The sequence below is a fragment of the Drosophila ficusphila genome, unplaced genomic scaffold, assembly GCF_018152265.1.
Source record: "Drosophila ficusphila isolate 14025-0441.05 unplaced genomic scaffold, ASM1815226v1 contig_286, whole genome shotgun sequence".
Classification (NCBI taxonomy): domain Eukaryota; kingdom Metazoa; phylum Arthropoda; class Insecta; order Diptera; family Drosophilidae; genus Drosophila; species Drosophila ficusphila.
This window is the reverse complement of record NW_025064189.1, coordinates 6,009,696-6,025,498: the sequence shown is the minus strand read 5'-3', so window position 1 is coordinate 6,025,498 and position 15,803 is coordinate 6,009,696. Positions and strand designations below refer to the sequence as shown.

General features: G+C 40.8%; 1 protein-coding gene across 1 annotated transcript in view; it reads left to right on the top strand.

Annotated features, from left to right (window-relative positions):
- LOC108100697 (prolactin-releasing peptide receptor) overlaps nucleotides 1–15,803 on the top strand; it is a 33,062-nt gene that overhangs the window by 9,562 nt on the left and 7,697 nt on the right. The window contains exon 2 of the mRNA XM_017204719.2: nucleotides 4,038–6,042. Within this exon, the coding sequence (XP_017060208.1) occupies nucleotides 4,282–6,036 (1,755 nt within the window). The 5' untranslated portion in view covers nucleotides 4,038–4,281 and the 3' untranslated portion in view covers nucleotides 6,037–6,042. The remainder of the gene's footprint in view (nucleotides 1–4,037; nucleotides 6,043–15,803) is intronic.

Below are 15,803 nucleotides of genomic sequence, written 5' to 3'. Positions count from 1 at the left end.
TGAAAATGCTTAAAAAGTAGTTAAAGCCGTCTGTCGGCACGCAAAACAGCTTAACCAGGCTTTTTATCGACTGCGGTTGGGAAAAATATATGTATATCCTTCGGAATAACACGCAATGGTTGCCCAAATTTATTCGATGAAATAACTCAAAAGTCGAGATGGATCTGAAGCTCTACAGAATAAATTAAAGCTTGGTCAGAGAAATGGTTTAGAAATGTATTTTGTATTTGATCTGATTGTTGCTCCATTGTTATACGATTGCTATTTAAATATTCCTATCTAGATTGGCGTTTGCATGCAATTATGCAAATGGTGTTTGAATGTTTTCCGATTATTATCTGGCTATTATCACACTTTTGTTTGTATTTTGTTGACACTTTTGCTTGATTATTTTTTAAGTACGTTAGACAAAAGGTTAAAAATTGACTTCTTGTTTTGTTTGCAAATTGATAAATTAAATGTGTTTTGAAATAATTAAAGCTTATGAACATCTTCTTAATTATTTCCTAAACTCTTATGTACAACTTGAAAAACCATGTTTTTCTTAAATGTACCGTATTCAATTTGTTTTTTTTATTTAATTTTTCCTAGCCTTCAGCTGCCGTAAATGGGAAATCAAAAGGGCTTTGGGCGAATAAAAGTAGCGAGAGGTTGTCCTTTTTATCCCTCCTCTTTTTTAGCACTCTGTTTGACTGTCCTGCGCACCCATAAACTTCCTCGACAGTCCATTGAGATACGCTTTAACTGCATCTTTAAGCCCGAAGCGATGGGAAATTCATTAATGGTTTCTGCCCTCTGGACGATGCACCTTGTCGCCATAAAATTCCCCAAGCGCCTATAAGTAGGCCATATACCAGCACTTACAGGACGAGCCGAACAGTTTGTTGTGGGTGTCGTCGTTGCTCCTGACATTGCGGGCACAAAATAAAATCCCATTAAAGTGAGCGTTTGTTCTGCCCTGGCCATATCGCCTTGTTTCATTATGTCACGGCCCAAAGATAAATCGTTGCCGCAGAAGACGCCAAAGCGACAGGGAGCCAGTTACACTGAGATGCGCAATTTGCAATAAAAAATTTGCAATTAAAAATAGGTCTTTGTTTAAAATAAAAAACCCTATTAAGCAGAATCGATTTAAATGAGAATGGCATTCCCTTTCATTATTATTTAGCATTACAGATTCTTTAAGTTACAAAAAAAAAGTTCGCAAGTCGCAATTAAAATTAAAAAAAAGACTCGTAATTTTTTCTTATTATTTGAAAAAAGTTTGTAAATATAGTTTCTCTTTTTTTTGTAGACGTTGAAGAAAAATTTAAACTGATAACCTTATGAGATCTTTTTTTCCAAGTGTAGAACATAAAGGCGGACAAAAAATGGTGACAAATGCATCAAAATTAAAATTACGAAGTGCCACAGATCAGGAGCTCAATGAGGGGAGGGGAGGGAAGGGGAGGGGAGGTGGCTTGGTGGTGCCTTGGCGGTGCCTTGGTGGGAATCGGTCTCCAGCAGGATGACACACTCAAGCTGCTTTGTGCTGCTTGTTAGTAATGATAATGGGAGTGCGGCGCGTGAGCCTTGCAGAAGGACAATGGAGTCGCGGCAAAGGATCCAGGAAGAGGCGGATGATGGCGATGATGATGTCGCCGACACTCGGGGCTTTCCAATGCCGGCTGGTGGTAATGATTTTGATGGAGTTTATGGCTCCCAACAGCCAGGCGATGGATAAAGAGACAAAACAACAACAAAAAAGAATTTGTTAACTGGCAATTTTTCTCGTTGCCTACGTTGTTGTTTCTTGTTGTTCTTCCCTTACACAATATCCGGCATTCGTGGCTTCCTTTTTTTCTTTGCCATAACCTGGTCCAGAGTTCTATTAATTTATCAAAATGATTATATTTCCTCCGTTGGCCCGGCGGCGCTTAAATTCTTCTGACATTCTTTCTGTTAACCGGATTGCATAACCTGCGGGCCCTGCGAAACTTTCCGAAATATCTTGAGTAATTTTTAACAATTTCTTTTGGCCTTCATCCTCTTTGATAAATTATCTTTTTTATTGCAGGAAAAATTATAATTAATAAACCCAACCACGTGCCCTATTAAGTTGTCATTTTTAAATTCTGGTTGTGTCTTGTGAATTTTTTATGATTGATGTTTATTTTTTTATTAATCAAGTGAAGAAAAATTTACAATAAAATTTGGTACATTTTTATAAACCTTTAGCCAGTATACAATTTATGTTGTGTCCATTTTGTTTATTTAGTTCCACTAACATTCTAACAGGAAATGAACACCAACTGGTTTTTATTTCTTTAGTTGGTTAAGTCTCCGAAAGATAACCAAACTTTTTCTTTTTCCTAATATGATAATGGTTCCAAGTTCTAATACAGTTTCAACATCTGCAACGCCTCCCAAATTGACAACATTAACATTGTTATTTGCGACCCGTGGAGTTAAACATGTATTTAATGCACAAATTCAATTTGTAACCTCCTAAAGTTTTACCAAACTCCCCCGAAGTCTCTGATTATGGTGCGTTGCATTATCCGACTACGGCTCGAATTTTCTGCTAACTAACTTCATTTGGTGGTCCGACATGCAGCTGCATATTTAGCAAAACTTTTCCAAACCGTTGTTAGGTGAATCCAATTAAATTTGCATTTAGTTGCTGTACGTGATCAGAGGCCATAGGCCATCGGCATATTTGCATCGTTGGTTTCCGGTTATTCTCGGTTGCCTGCCAAAACTTTCGACCTTCCGGGGAAGCAATAAAATTTCCTGAACTTCCAATTGTAAGCAGAAGATTAAAAGCCATCCTGGTAAAGGCTTCAACAAATCGGGACAATGCAGGGATTACCCTTTTCTTTTGCTCCACTGGAAGCAGGCAATTAACATCTGTTCCGATTGGCAGAGGCTTTTAATCTGGACAATGGACTTCTTCAGCAATGGCCATTTCGTTACGGATAATTCCTTTCAACTATCGAACAGAATTTTCTTTTTAAAAGCTTCGATGAGCAACGAGTTAAAAATCCTCAACAGGTTCATCACTTGCATTGAGTAAAAACATTCCCAAGATGTCGCTGCTCAAAGTCTTGAAACTTTAAGCTTTGAAAAGTTCTCCGACGGAATTTGTTAATTTAACCAATGAAATTATTTTCTCTGCGGACTCGCCATTCAACTCAGCTCTGGCTCAAAGCTGTCCGGCAAGTATCAAAGTGGTATCAAAGTTTCCGCAGATATCCGTCTGGATGCCCAGTTAGAGACAGCAACTGTCACATTGGCATTGTTTTTAATAAACTCGGAGAGGAGGAACCCAGCTCGAAGCTGGAAGCCGAGGAGCGTGTCTGACAGCAACTAAAAATAAAAGCCAGTCAGGGCAACAACTTAATCCCTTTTGGCCAAAAAGCAGACCAACAAAAGGCAGCACTGAAAAAGTGAAACCAAGTTTGTTGCTGGGAACGATGGTCGATGGAGAAATAGGGGAATGGGGGATCTACCGGGAGAAAACTTAGTTTTTAAGTCCGTTTAAGACGAATTCCCATGCCGAAAACTTTCAAATAAGTTGAGTTCTGGTAGTCAATTTTATGGGTATTTTTACCATGCTGTTGGATTGCTGAAGGGCTTTTATAATCAATGATTTCTCTGTGCTCTGGCAGATATTTCCAATGCCAAAGGAAGCAAATGCAAAATTATTTTGGCATTCACTCCTCGTTGAACTGAATTTATCAGTTGGTAAATTTGACCAGCTCAAATTTGGCATAAAACGATTTTTGCAACGTTAAATATCAATAAATGTTGGGCACAAAGATGGAATGTTTTTTTCCCAAACAAAATACCACAAGGAAAATGTTCAAAAAAATTTACCCAAAAGCATTTCTTAAAAACTTTTTTTTGTGTTAAAAAAATGTTGTTTCTTTTGAATCTTTAAAAAGTTTCAAGAGCGAATGGTATGCACATTACAGTTTGCTTGCTTTTACATACTATAATTCCACCTTCCTCAATCCACATTCAAACTAAAATCTTTCCCTTCTGTTGCCTTTCAGAACTCAACGGCTCAGTCAATTAGCGATGAGCAAAGCATCCCGGTCAGCTTTGTGAGCGAGTGGCCAAGAGGTTTTTGGCCAGGCCAACGGTTAAGGAGCTCGATTCCGGCGGCGACGGAAATGGCTGCTTAAGTGGTGCGCATCCGAACCGGAAACGGAAACGCCGACGGGCAGAGAAAGTGGAGCACACAATCCCCGACAACCACTTTTACCACTCAACTCATTAGCCGTTAGAGTCGCAAAGATGGCCAACTTGAGCACCACGACCGGGATTCCCTTGGCCAGCGGCACGACCAACTGGAGCCTGACGACGCCGGGAACGACGAGCATTATCCTGGCGGAGGCGATGGCCGCGGAGGACGACCGGAGTGGCGGCATCATTCACAACCAGTTCGTGCAGATCTTCTTCTACGTTCTCTACGCCACCGTCTTTGTCCTGGGAGTCTTTGGCAATGTCCTTGTTTGCTATGTGGTCCTGCGGAATCGAGCCATGCAAACGGTAACGAACATATTCATCACGAACCTGGCGCTCTCGGACATCCTGCTCTGTGTCCTGGCGGTGCCGTTTACCCCGCTCTACACCTTCATGGGTCGCTGGGCCTTTGGCAGGAGCCTGTGCCATCTGGTGTCCTTCGCCCAGGGCTGCAGCATCTACATATCCACGCTGACGCTCACCTCCATCGCCATCGATCGGTACTTCGTGATCATCTACCCGTTCCATCCGCGCATGAAGCTCTCCACCTGCATCGGGATCATAGTGAGCATCTGGGTGATCGCCCTGCTGGCCACCGTTCCCTACGGCATGTACATGAAGATGACCAAGGAGCTGGTCAACGGAACGCAAAGTGGCAATGAGACCTTCGTGGAGGCCACTCTCATGCTGAATGGCAGCTATGTGGCCCAGGGATCCGGATTCATCGAGGCGCCCGACGCCACCTCGGCTGCCCAGGCGTACATGCAGGTAATGACGGCGGGATCGGGTTCGGGATCGGGATCGGGACCCTATGTGGTCTACTGCGAGGAGAACTGGCCGTCGGAACAGTACAGAAAGGTGTTCGGAGCCATTACCACCACGCTGCAGTTCGTCCTGCCGTTCTTCATCATCTCCATCTGCTATGTGTGGATATCGGTGAAGCTGAACCAGCGGGCCAGGACCAAGCCGGGCTCGAAGTCCTCGAGGCGGGAGGAGGCGGATCGGGATCGCAAGAAGCGCACCAATCGCATGCTCATCGCCATGGTGGGCGTCTTTGGTCTGAGTTGGCTGCCCATCAATGTGGTGAACATCTTCGATGACTTCGACGACAAGTCGAACGAGTGGCGCTTCTACATCCTGTTCTTCTTCGTGGCCCACTCGATTGCCATGAGCTCCACGTGCTACAATCCCTTCCTGTACGCCTGGCTAAATGAGAACTTCCGCAAGGAGTTCAAGCACGTGCTGCCCTGCTTCAATCCGTCGAACAACAACATCATCAACATCACGAGGGGCTACAATCGCAGTGATCGCAACACCTGCGGTCCAAGGTTGCATCATGGCAAGGGGGAGGGGGGACTGGGCAGCCTGGATGCCGACGACCAGGACGAGAACGGCATCACCCAGGAGACGTGTCTGCCCAAGGAGAAGCTGCTGATTATCCCGAGGGAGCCGACCTACGGCAATGGCACGGGCGCCGTCTCCCCCATCCTGAGTGGGCGTGGCATCAATGCAGCTCTTGTTCATGGTGGCGACCACCAGATGCACCAGCTGCAGCCGTCGCACCACCAGCAGGTGGAGCTGTCCCGCCGGATCCGCCGGCGGACGGACGAGACGGACGGCGACTACCTGGACTCGGGCGATGAGCAGACGGTGGAGGTGCGCTTCAGCGAGACGCCGTTCGTGAGCACGGACAACACCACGGGGATCAGCATCCTGGAGTCGAGCACCAGCCAGTGCCAGGACTCCGACGTGATGCTCGAGCTGGGCCAGCCAGGCGGAGGAGTGCTCGGGAGGCGGCTCAACTGAGACAGGGTGAGTGCTAAAGATTTATTGAAATAATTTGTAACAGGAAAATAAACGATCTATTAAATCGAATTTATAGAAACAAAGGATACAGATTCATATTCATGATAAATATGTATCAAATTTATAAATTGTAGATTGAGGTTAATATTTTAATATAATGATTCCTGTTATTCAAAGCTAATTATTGAATATAGAACAAATAGTCCAACTATTTATTTGGAACTATACAAATTATAAAGAAGTTCCATGTGCAGATTTTAATATTTATACACCCTTGATTTTTTTTTTCAAATTTATGATAAAATAAACAATTTTAACAGAACATTTACAGAGCATAAAATATAATCTTTAATATCAAATTGGTTCCAAATGTCTTCTTTTTTCTTTAAATTATTTTCTTAGAGCTTTATTCTTTTTATTTATTTATATTTTTATAATTTCAAAACAAATATGAAACTAAATGAGTATTCATATTTTTTATACAAGTTATAAACCACTCTCTCTGCAAAGTTAACAGAATTTCTGCTCGTTTTAAGCCAACAGAAGCAGAAGCATTTATCAATATCAAAAAAGAATCCGCCCATATTCCATGTCCTTTTAGTGACGGGAAGAGAGCCAAGTGGATTGCAAGCTCATCGCTTGATTGCGATTGTGAGGGAATGGAAAATTGCTTACCGAATCACAGGGAATTTTGATGAAGGAATCATCCTTTTTCGGTTCCGGGACAAAGAGCAGCCCATTAGTGGGAGCGAAATCAGGGCGAACCTGCATGAATTTTATAAAATGTGCAGTGAAAGCAATGCGAACTTGAATATTTTCCACATTTTCCACTACGAAGCCTTTGCCACAAAGGCCAGCATCTGGCAACAGCTTCTGCAGGTGTTTTCAGCCAAATTTCATTTTCCTGCAGAGCTGCAGTCTGGGTGAAAACACTTACCTGCAAGCTATTGCCAGTAGAACCCGCCCTCCGGCGAGCAGTAAATCAACTGCCAGTGGCGACTGCCATGAGTCAGCCGAAAGTTCTTTCCTGTCAGCGCACAAATCTCGACAGGGAAGTTCTCCTCTTCGAGAAGGTAATAAAAGTACATGTTTTCGGGGGCACCGAGTGCTGAAACTCGGTTAACATTGCAACATTTCTGACAGCTTTGATACTCTCTATTAAAATTTATGTGTGAAAGTACAGCAAAATAACATTTTAAGTAGCGAAAGCAAGCAAGCAAATTAATATTCTGCTTGTAAGAGAGCATCATACTTCTATTTAACTAGTCATAATCAATCAAAATGGATAATAAATTATTAAAATCTAACTAACTAATATGTCTTTTAAAATATCTTGAAACTTTAACTTGCTCATTTTCAATTTGCTTAAATTATCCCCGAGTTTCATTCCTATTATAAAAACATTTCCAAGAGCATAACATCTTCGACATAAGCAGCTTAGAAGCCAAAAGAAAATCGTTGCGCATAAAGTTTCTTCTTTAAATGACCAGTCGTGGAACTTTTGAAGTTCGCCGGAGGCTGTGAGTCCGTGACGAATGGCCAGGACTTGGTAATGGATTGCAGAAATATGAAAAACGTGCCGACAATAAAGCGACCCTTTAACATCTTGGCCAATTCCCTTTGCCTTGGCCAAGATTGGCCAGGTGCACAACATAAATATACTTAATATATGCACACAAATTACCAACTAAATTTGGCCAATAAATGCCAAACAGCATTTACATAATTTCCTTGCCTATACATCTAAATAATCTTTGCTGGGTATTTTATGATATACAGATGTCTAGACAGAGTGTATGGAATGGGTCATAAAGTTTATAAATACATTTAATTCAATTAAAAGCAAAGAGTTGAAAGCAGCAACAATAATGAAAATCTAAAAATGTTTTCAATGGTTTTGCTTTTACTTATTTTCAGGAATTATAAAAACAACATTTAGGTCAGTATTTCAAATTGGTGAAAGATCAAAGTTACTAAGAATTCTTTTAAGATTTAAAACATATTTTTTGTTTAACTCTTTAAGTAGGTTTTTCTTTGAAAAAAAGTTCAAATGAATTTGTTGGACACGCTGCTAGCTGAATGCATTTGAAATGCAAAGGCGGCTTAAACACTCAGAAAAATTTGTAGTCTCTCTAAGCTAATGAGGTGGAAGGATATAGTAAAAGCACATAATATCACTTGCCGCCTACATCCTTATAATACGTGTGTATGTGCAGGAGGCTTTCCTCAATCTGGGGCAAAGTACACACTCAGTGAAATATCAACTAGCCAGAGAATGTTCTTGTTTGCATTTGGGTTATGTTTGCGGTGGGTTTTTTTGAAAGCGCAGCCAGATGCCCAACGGGAGCAGGATGTGTGGATGAGTTGGTAGATGGACGGATGGATGGTGGACGGGGTGTGGAAGGACCGCCGGCTAATGAATTATTCAGGCGGGTCGTTAGCAGAGCACAATCCCACACGAGTCTGCCTAATTACCCTGACGGCTGAGAGGCCGGACAGTAAATAAACGCAGCTCCTGCGGCAGGACAACTGCGGCGGAGCCGGGATCGAGTGCCAGGATATCTGTCAAACAAACGAATGAGTGAATGAAGAGAATGAAGAATCCTGAATGCAGAATGCAGAATGCGGAATGCCCGGCGTATCTCAAATAAGTATCTCGGCGGCAAACGGAGACCGACTCTCTTCACCGAGATAGTTGCATGTCCGACTCCTGCATTATGCATGAGGTTCACTGCTCCGCATTTAGAGCGGTCTGCACTCCGGAAACCAGACTCCGGACTCCGGAATCCGGAAAAACGTTCTGTAAGCAAGCGGGAAACTTTTATTTAACAACTTGTCTGCTTTTCCGTTTTCAGCCACACTAAACCAGTTTTAAAATGAAATTGCTATTTGCCAGATTAAAATGGATCAAATTGAGCTTACGATTTTAGCAGTAAATTAAATATTTGACTAGAAAAATCTTATACATTATAAATTATATACCTTACTTTAATGTGGACTTAACGCCATATTAAGAGGATCGTATTTATGTTCAAGAAAATTCAGAAAAAAAGTCCTAAATATTATTGAGATAAATTGCTTCTCAACTTGCTCAATTTTTTCCCAGTGCCAGCAACTGAATGTCTGCTAATGGCAAATGGTTGCAAAAAGTTGTCCTGACTTCGAACCAGAACAATGTAAACCGAACTGCAACTGATAACTGCTGGAAAGTTTCCAGACCAAAAGTGTTAGGCACAAAGTTTTCTGCTTTTATTTAGATCAAATTTGCAGCAATTTAAAACACTCACCGCAGTAAGTTTTTTGCTACGACCACACGGTCGCAATAAAAATATTTGCGGTAGATTCTAAACCATTTTTCAGTAGTTTTAGCAAAGTGATAAATAAATAAAATCGTTCAAATATATTTTTACTTATATATTCCATTATTTTGGAATGTTATTTGTTTGCCAATTTAAAGGATTAGCAATTAGAAGAGAGAAAACCTTTGAGTGGTGAAATATTTTTGGCTTTAAGGAGGTTTAAATATGAATATTGCAACAACGAATACTGTTGAGCAATTGCAAACATTGATAGTTAGTTTCTATTTTTCATCCGAGCAAGTGCAATTAAATTTCTCTATTTTTTGGATTGCCGTTTGGATTTGATTGCTACTCGTTAACCTTTAATGTACTTTGTTTTATTCCCCAATCGAATTTGAATTCGCAATCCGCATTCGGCTTTTATACCGAACGGCAATGCATTTGCCATTTTCCGGGCCCCCCAATCAATCACACTAAAAGTGCATAATGGTGTTGTAAAATCAAAGAGTCTGATTAAACCGATACTAAAGCGATACCAAGGGCATAAATATCGAGGGTTTGGCAAACATGCCACGCCCACATCCAGCCGTTCAGAGAGGGTGGGAATGTATGTGTGTGTTTGGATTTAACGGCTACAATAACAAGGACTTTGGCTGCTTATCAGACAGACACCCACACTCTCGCACAAAGAGGAATAACATTATTTCAATATGTACTTACACTCGATGCGAAATGTTTTTGGCATTGGCTGGCAATAAAAAAATTATTGCCTGGCATTTACTTGTTCACGCGATCGTCGCACTCCTCGAAATCGGGGATTTTAAGTGTTATGAAACATGTGTTCCCCTTTGGCAATTTTCCGGGGGATATATATGTTGTTTAGAGGGGAAAACTGAAGCTGAAAAGGAACTCTAATGCATTTTATGGTTGTCTTTTGGATAATACTCAAATTTAAATTGGGTGCAAGATGCAAATAAGAGAAATAACTATGCAAAAAATACGTTTCTCAAAAGCAAACATTGAAACTTTTTAAATAAAATTTTTATAAATACGAATCTAAAATAGAACTTTGCTAATTAAAAAAACTTTTGTATGGACATATTATTTTAAAAACTAAACTAACTTTTTCTTCAGTTCACATAATTCATAGATTTTTCTCAGTTGTAGTCAAAGTTCCCCCAAGGTTCCTACGCCCATGACCGACAAAAAAGAAGTATCTTTTCCTGAGTGCTTCCGCGCTTGAGGATAGGTATATGAAATCGCATTTATGCTGTCGGCAGATGCTGAATAAGCCAACTCGAATGACAGACAGATATTTGATGCGAATGTCTGCCTGCGAGGAAATAAACGCGTTTAATGAAGTTCCCCTTGGCCAAATGGCACAACAGGAAGTCTCTAATTGATGCCTCAATGCCTTTCTTGTTGGCCGCCTCCTCATGTGGTAATCGATAGTGAGCCAGCTGCCTCTCAGATTTGCCACAGATTTTCCATTTATCTGATTGACTCGAGGTGGCAGGAGAAGCAGGAAAATGCAAGAATGGGTTTTTATTGAAATTTCTGCACGCAGTATTCGGAATAGGAAATCATAAAGGCGGTAAATGGAAATGGAATTTAAGAAACCTTAAATTTATAATGCGATTATGATTTACTGCAGTTTTAAAGAGATTTGTTTAATAAGAGGATAAACTTTTTGTTGAACGAATCTACTAATATTAATGATTTAAAGACTTGCAATAAGTTTTATTTTGTTACAATTAATCTTTTATTATTTCAAGTTAATCTTTAAAGCTCTTCTAAAATAATCCTGATAGATACAAATTTCTCAGACTGTATGCCCCTATATCAGCAATCCCTTGATGAAACTAATCCAGCCAATGCAATTACGTCGTCACTTTCACACTCAATTCAGAGTGTTTGAGCGGAAAGCCTGTGATATATATATATATAGATATATATATATGTGTGGTGGCCTGTGTTTGGACGCTAGAGTGCTGGAACCCACATGGTCATCGGGTGAGAACAAACAACAAACACGGCCATTAGAGATGGCCAAAGGGGAGGTAGCAGGGGAAAGAGGGACCCTGGACTTGGCCAATTAAGCAATTACGCTAACAAGCTTTATTATGCCGGGCAGGCAGGGCTGAAACCAACAATGACGACCCGCCCAGGAAACTAGCCAAGGTGTTGAGCAAACAATTAAAGCGGAATGCGCAAAGGACAAAGGACGAAAAACAACAGAAGGATACGATTCCGTTACCGGTTTCCATAGTTCTGCAGTTCTTGGCCGAGAAATTCTCTTGGCCATCTTGAGCGCACTTTAAAGTGAGCCCGATTAGGTGCTAAGAACAGCCTGCAGGAAATTTATGAGCGTAAAGTTTATTTTTCCTGCTCCTGCTCTCGCCGCCCGTCGGCATAAATTATAGAAAACAAGGGACCTTCGCAGGACCCCCAAGGAGTTGCCTGTCCGCAGAGGGAAAATAAGAAGAGAAGCGAAACTTTCGACACATTGAAATTGATGGTCATAAATTTTATTGACTTGTTGTCGGCTAGCTAAAGTGGCTGCTCGATAAAAAGGATGTGCTTGTACGAGTATGCGTGTCGCCCTTCAGTTGGCTGCCACATTTTATGTGGCAAACGATTATGAGGCACCCGGACATGTTGAACTAGGCTTAGTTAAACAGTCCCAGCGTTTAACTCACTCATCCAAAGTGTCCTGCCACAATTACGACTGTTTTGTGGTGACTCGGTCCCCAGTCCACGGGCTTTGTATATGGATACATATACTATAGATATATATTTAGCCATGTCCGGCACGTAGAGCTTCCGGTGCCAAAGCAGCCGCTGGAATTTCTGTCTGACTTGGCAGCCATTCGCTTTACACTGGATGGAGCGGGTTTGATCAAATTAAGAGATTCCCAATATTCATATTTCAATTTGGACGCAGCGAGCTGCCGAGGAAAATGATTGGCGAATAAGTGAAAAGGAAAACATTTTTATTAAAGGACCGCTTTAACTTGAGGGGAAAATGTAATAAGGAGTTGTTTAGATTTATTGCCTGCATAACTGTAGGAAAAGTAGCAAAAGCTACATTGATTTACTGCCTTATTCAATTTATTAAAATATAATTTGAAAAGCTTTGTTTGCTATGCTTTATCAATTTAAATCTATTTATTCAATACTTCAATTTAAATGAGAAAGATTTTATTAACATCCCTCAGGTTAAAGTTTGGCTATTTGAAATTAATAACAAGTAAGCTTAGTTAGAGGAATATTCGGATGGGCAAATAATACTTGTGTTGACCAACTTCTAGCAAATAATAGCAACTGAACTTTGGTTGAGTCTTGAGCACACATAAGATATCCTTAGGCTGGGCAAACAAATAAGCAGAGTGTAGTAATCTACCAAAAATAACCCTCTACTGTAACCTTATTTCTCCCAGTGTGCTGCTTAATCGAAGGCAAGTGCGTCAGCCTGTGTGATGGCTTAATGTCCGCCTGCATTCGTCTTTGTTATTGATGAAAATTGTCTATAAAAGCGAGCCAAGTTTATGCTCCATTAAATGCCATAAAAGGCGTTTGCCATGACTTATATGTGAGGGACGTGGCAGCCACTGGTCAGGTTTTAGCAGCAGCATACATAAAGCCACATACTATAGACACATCTAATTTATGCTTGAAGTTTTCCTTTTGATCCCTGACTCCTTGTGGAAAGTATAGAGGGAAGGGGGAAAGGGTCCTTTCCCCACATTATTCGCCCGTGTTGACAGCAGAGCTTAGCGCCACTTAATATGAGCCAAAGGCAATATTAACTTGACAGTGGCTCATCCAACTGGGAAATCGTGGATGGGCGTGGCCTTTGGAGCCGTCTTCATTAGCTGCTTTATTAACAGTTAATTAAATTTTGCGTTTAATGATTGGCGAGACAGAAGTTTAGTAGGGGGACTGGGTTTTCCTCCTCCTCGAAAAGCTAATATTAAAAATGCTTGCGGCTTGGCATTTATTAAAGTTGCCAAAAAGGCAATTTCGTCTAGGGAAGCGCCCCGTTGCCTAGGCTGCCAAGCCGGCAATTACAAGTTTAATGAAACGAGAAATGCCTTTTATAATAATTGGCCAAGCAAAAATACCGAAACACAAGCCAAAACGCAACAAAACAGTTTCGGCACGAGCAATTTTCTGGGATAATAGAGCAGGAAATTTGTTTCGACGGGCCCAGCTGACCCGAAGGGTTTTCGCTTTTCCATTTTCGGTTAGAACTGTCAAGACGCGCTTTCACATTTGACATGCCCCGAAAAATCCCTTTCAGAATAACTGAAATCTAATTACACATTCTCCAAAGAATTTCTCGCATGCTCCCCGGGATCGGAATTCACTCTTTCATTCCGGCAAGACGGGGGCTTATGCTTTTCAAAAGACTCAAATACATAATTATGCAGCTCAGAATCTCGAATGACAACCGTGTTGAAAAAAATACAGCATGGAACATGAAATACCAGAGGAGGGAAAAAAATAAATACAAGAAAAACAGGAGAGGCAAACAAACTGGAGTCAAGGCAGCCAGGCGTGGTAATTGGGTCGGAGTCGTTCGGTGAGTTCCCGGGGAGTTCCTGGTAGGAGCCAGCCAGGATATCCAAGGACTGGCTAGGAGGACTCCACCTGTCAGCAGGTGGCGTTGCCAGGGACTTAAAGGGCGTCAAGGAAAAGGAAAAGTTTGCTCGGCTTGAGAGCCTGTCAAGCGGCCGGCAGACAGGGGAATTTTTTCAGCCATTTCTTAATTTATGTGCGAGCGAAAAGCAAACAAATCCTGAATGCAAAAAACACAAACAATGTTCGCCGTAAAGTCCATGGGCCTTCTGCAAAATGTTTTCCCTTAAAGAGTTTGCACATACCTTAATGCTTTCGCACAGCAAAAAACGTACGTACTTGAAAAAAAGTAGTAAAAGCCACGAAAAACTTTCGTGTGAGGAAAAAGGCAGCCGTACAAAAAAGCGGAAAGAGAAAAGAAAATGCTGGCAGGGGATTCACAAAAGACGGCAAAAGTATTATCATAAATGCGAACGCGCACGGGTTTCCCTTTGAGTGGGTTAAAGTAGGAAACCCTCTTGATAAAAAATGCATTAAAAAATATAATATAAAACAAATATCAAGTAACAATCTGAAATAAGTTAAATATTTATTTTATAATAACTAAGCTTCCAAGAAAATATTCTTTTAAAAATCATACACCTAATAATAAAACCGGTCAAGCTAAAAAGTAAGATTAAATTGCAAAGAAAATGTCACATAATAAATACCTCTCAGAAAAACATAATTTGAGCTTATCACATTTCCTGCATTTTACCATAATTTTGTCCCATCTTCGAGCTTCACAGGATGCTAAAGTCCAAGCCTGTCTGCAAGAGACAAAAATCCTGACAAATTTCTGTCTCATAATTCATGGTGCACAGGTAAAAAAAAAAACACAGAAACCTGCCAGAAGGCATCAAAATTCCACAAAAAAAAAAAAAAAGAAAAACGAGCTACCAGAAAAGCTTGGCTTGGTATGCCTTTAAATAGATTTTTTTGTACCTCGCCAGCCACCAGAGAATCTACCGAAAATTGTGTGCTTGGAAGCTCTGTTTCGGATCATTAGAAGCGTTTCCCACACAAAATTCCAATTAAAGTCCTGGCCAAAATCAATCACATTAAACCAACAAACGTGCGAACCAAATCGAGGTAGGAAAAAATGAATGAATAGCCGAGAGGAAATAAGGAGAAGGAAAAAACACAACACATTAACATTATTTTAATCAAGGGAGGCTGCACCTTGACTTCCGATTCAGATTGGAATCTTAGCCAGACAAACTCCTGTTCTGGGCACCGAAAAAAATATCAGGAATTTTTTCTTGTTCTTTTTTTTGAGACAACATAGAGACGACCTGCATGTCATTAAGCCACGGGCATCTTCTTTTCTTTCTCACAAGTGACAGGGAAAATCATCATTCATTTTCGACGGGCTTTTCCGTCAATGACAATCAAGCTGAGTGGGTTGTGAAATTGGGCCGATGACGAGCGGGCATTATCCGATCCAAATCAATCGGTGCACGGACAGTTTGAACAAAGGCAAGTTTTAAATCAGATGTAATTCAGTACCTTAAAGCGAGATTGATGAGAGTGTGGCAGCTGTGATGGATTACCTATCTTGGGGCTTAATTAGGAATTGTTTCTGAAGAAAATGTGAAAACTTTCCGGATTTTTCAGCCTAAAATTGTAATTTAAAAGAGGCAAGACCCCGATTTAAAGTATTTTTGTTTTGACAGAATATTTTAAAGTCAAAACAATTTAATACCTTGTTATTTTAAGGCGTGAATAAGCAATGTTATTTTTTGGCAAATTAGCATAAAACAATAACCTTGGCAACTCCACCCACTTTCTTATCGGAGGTTCCTATTTATTTTATTGTTCCCCTGTTTACCGAACTTGACTTTCCCC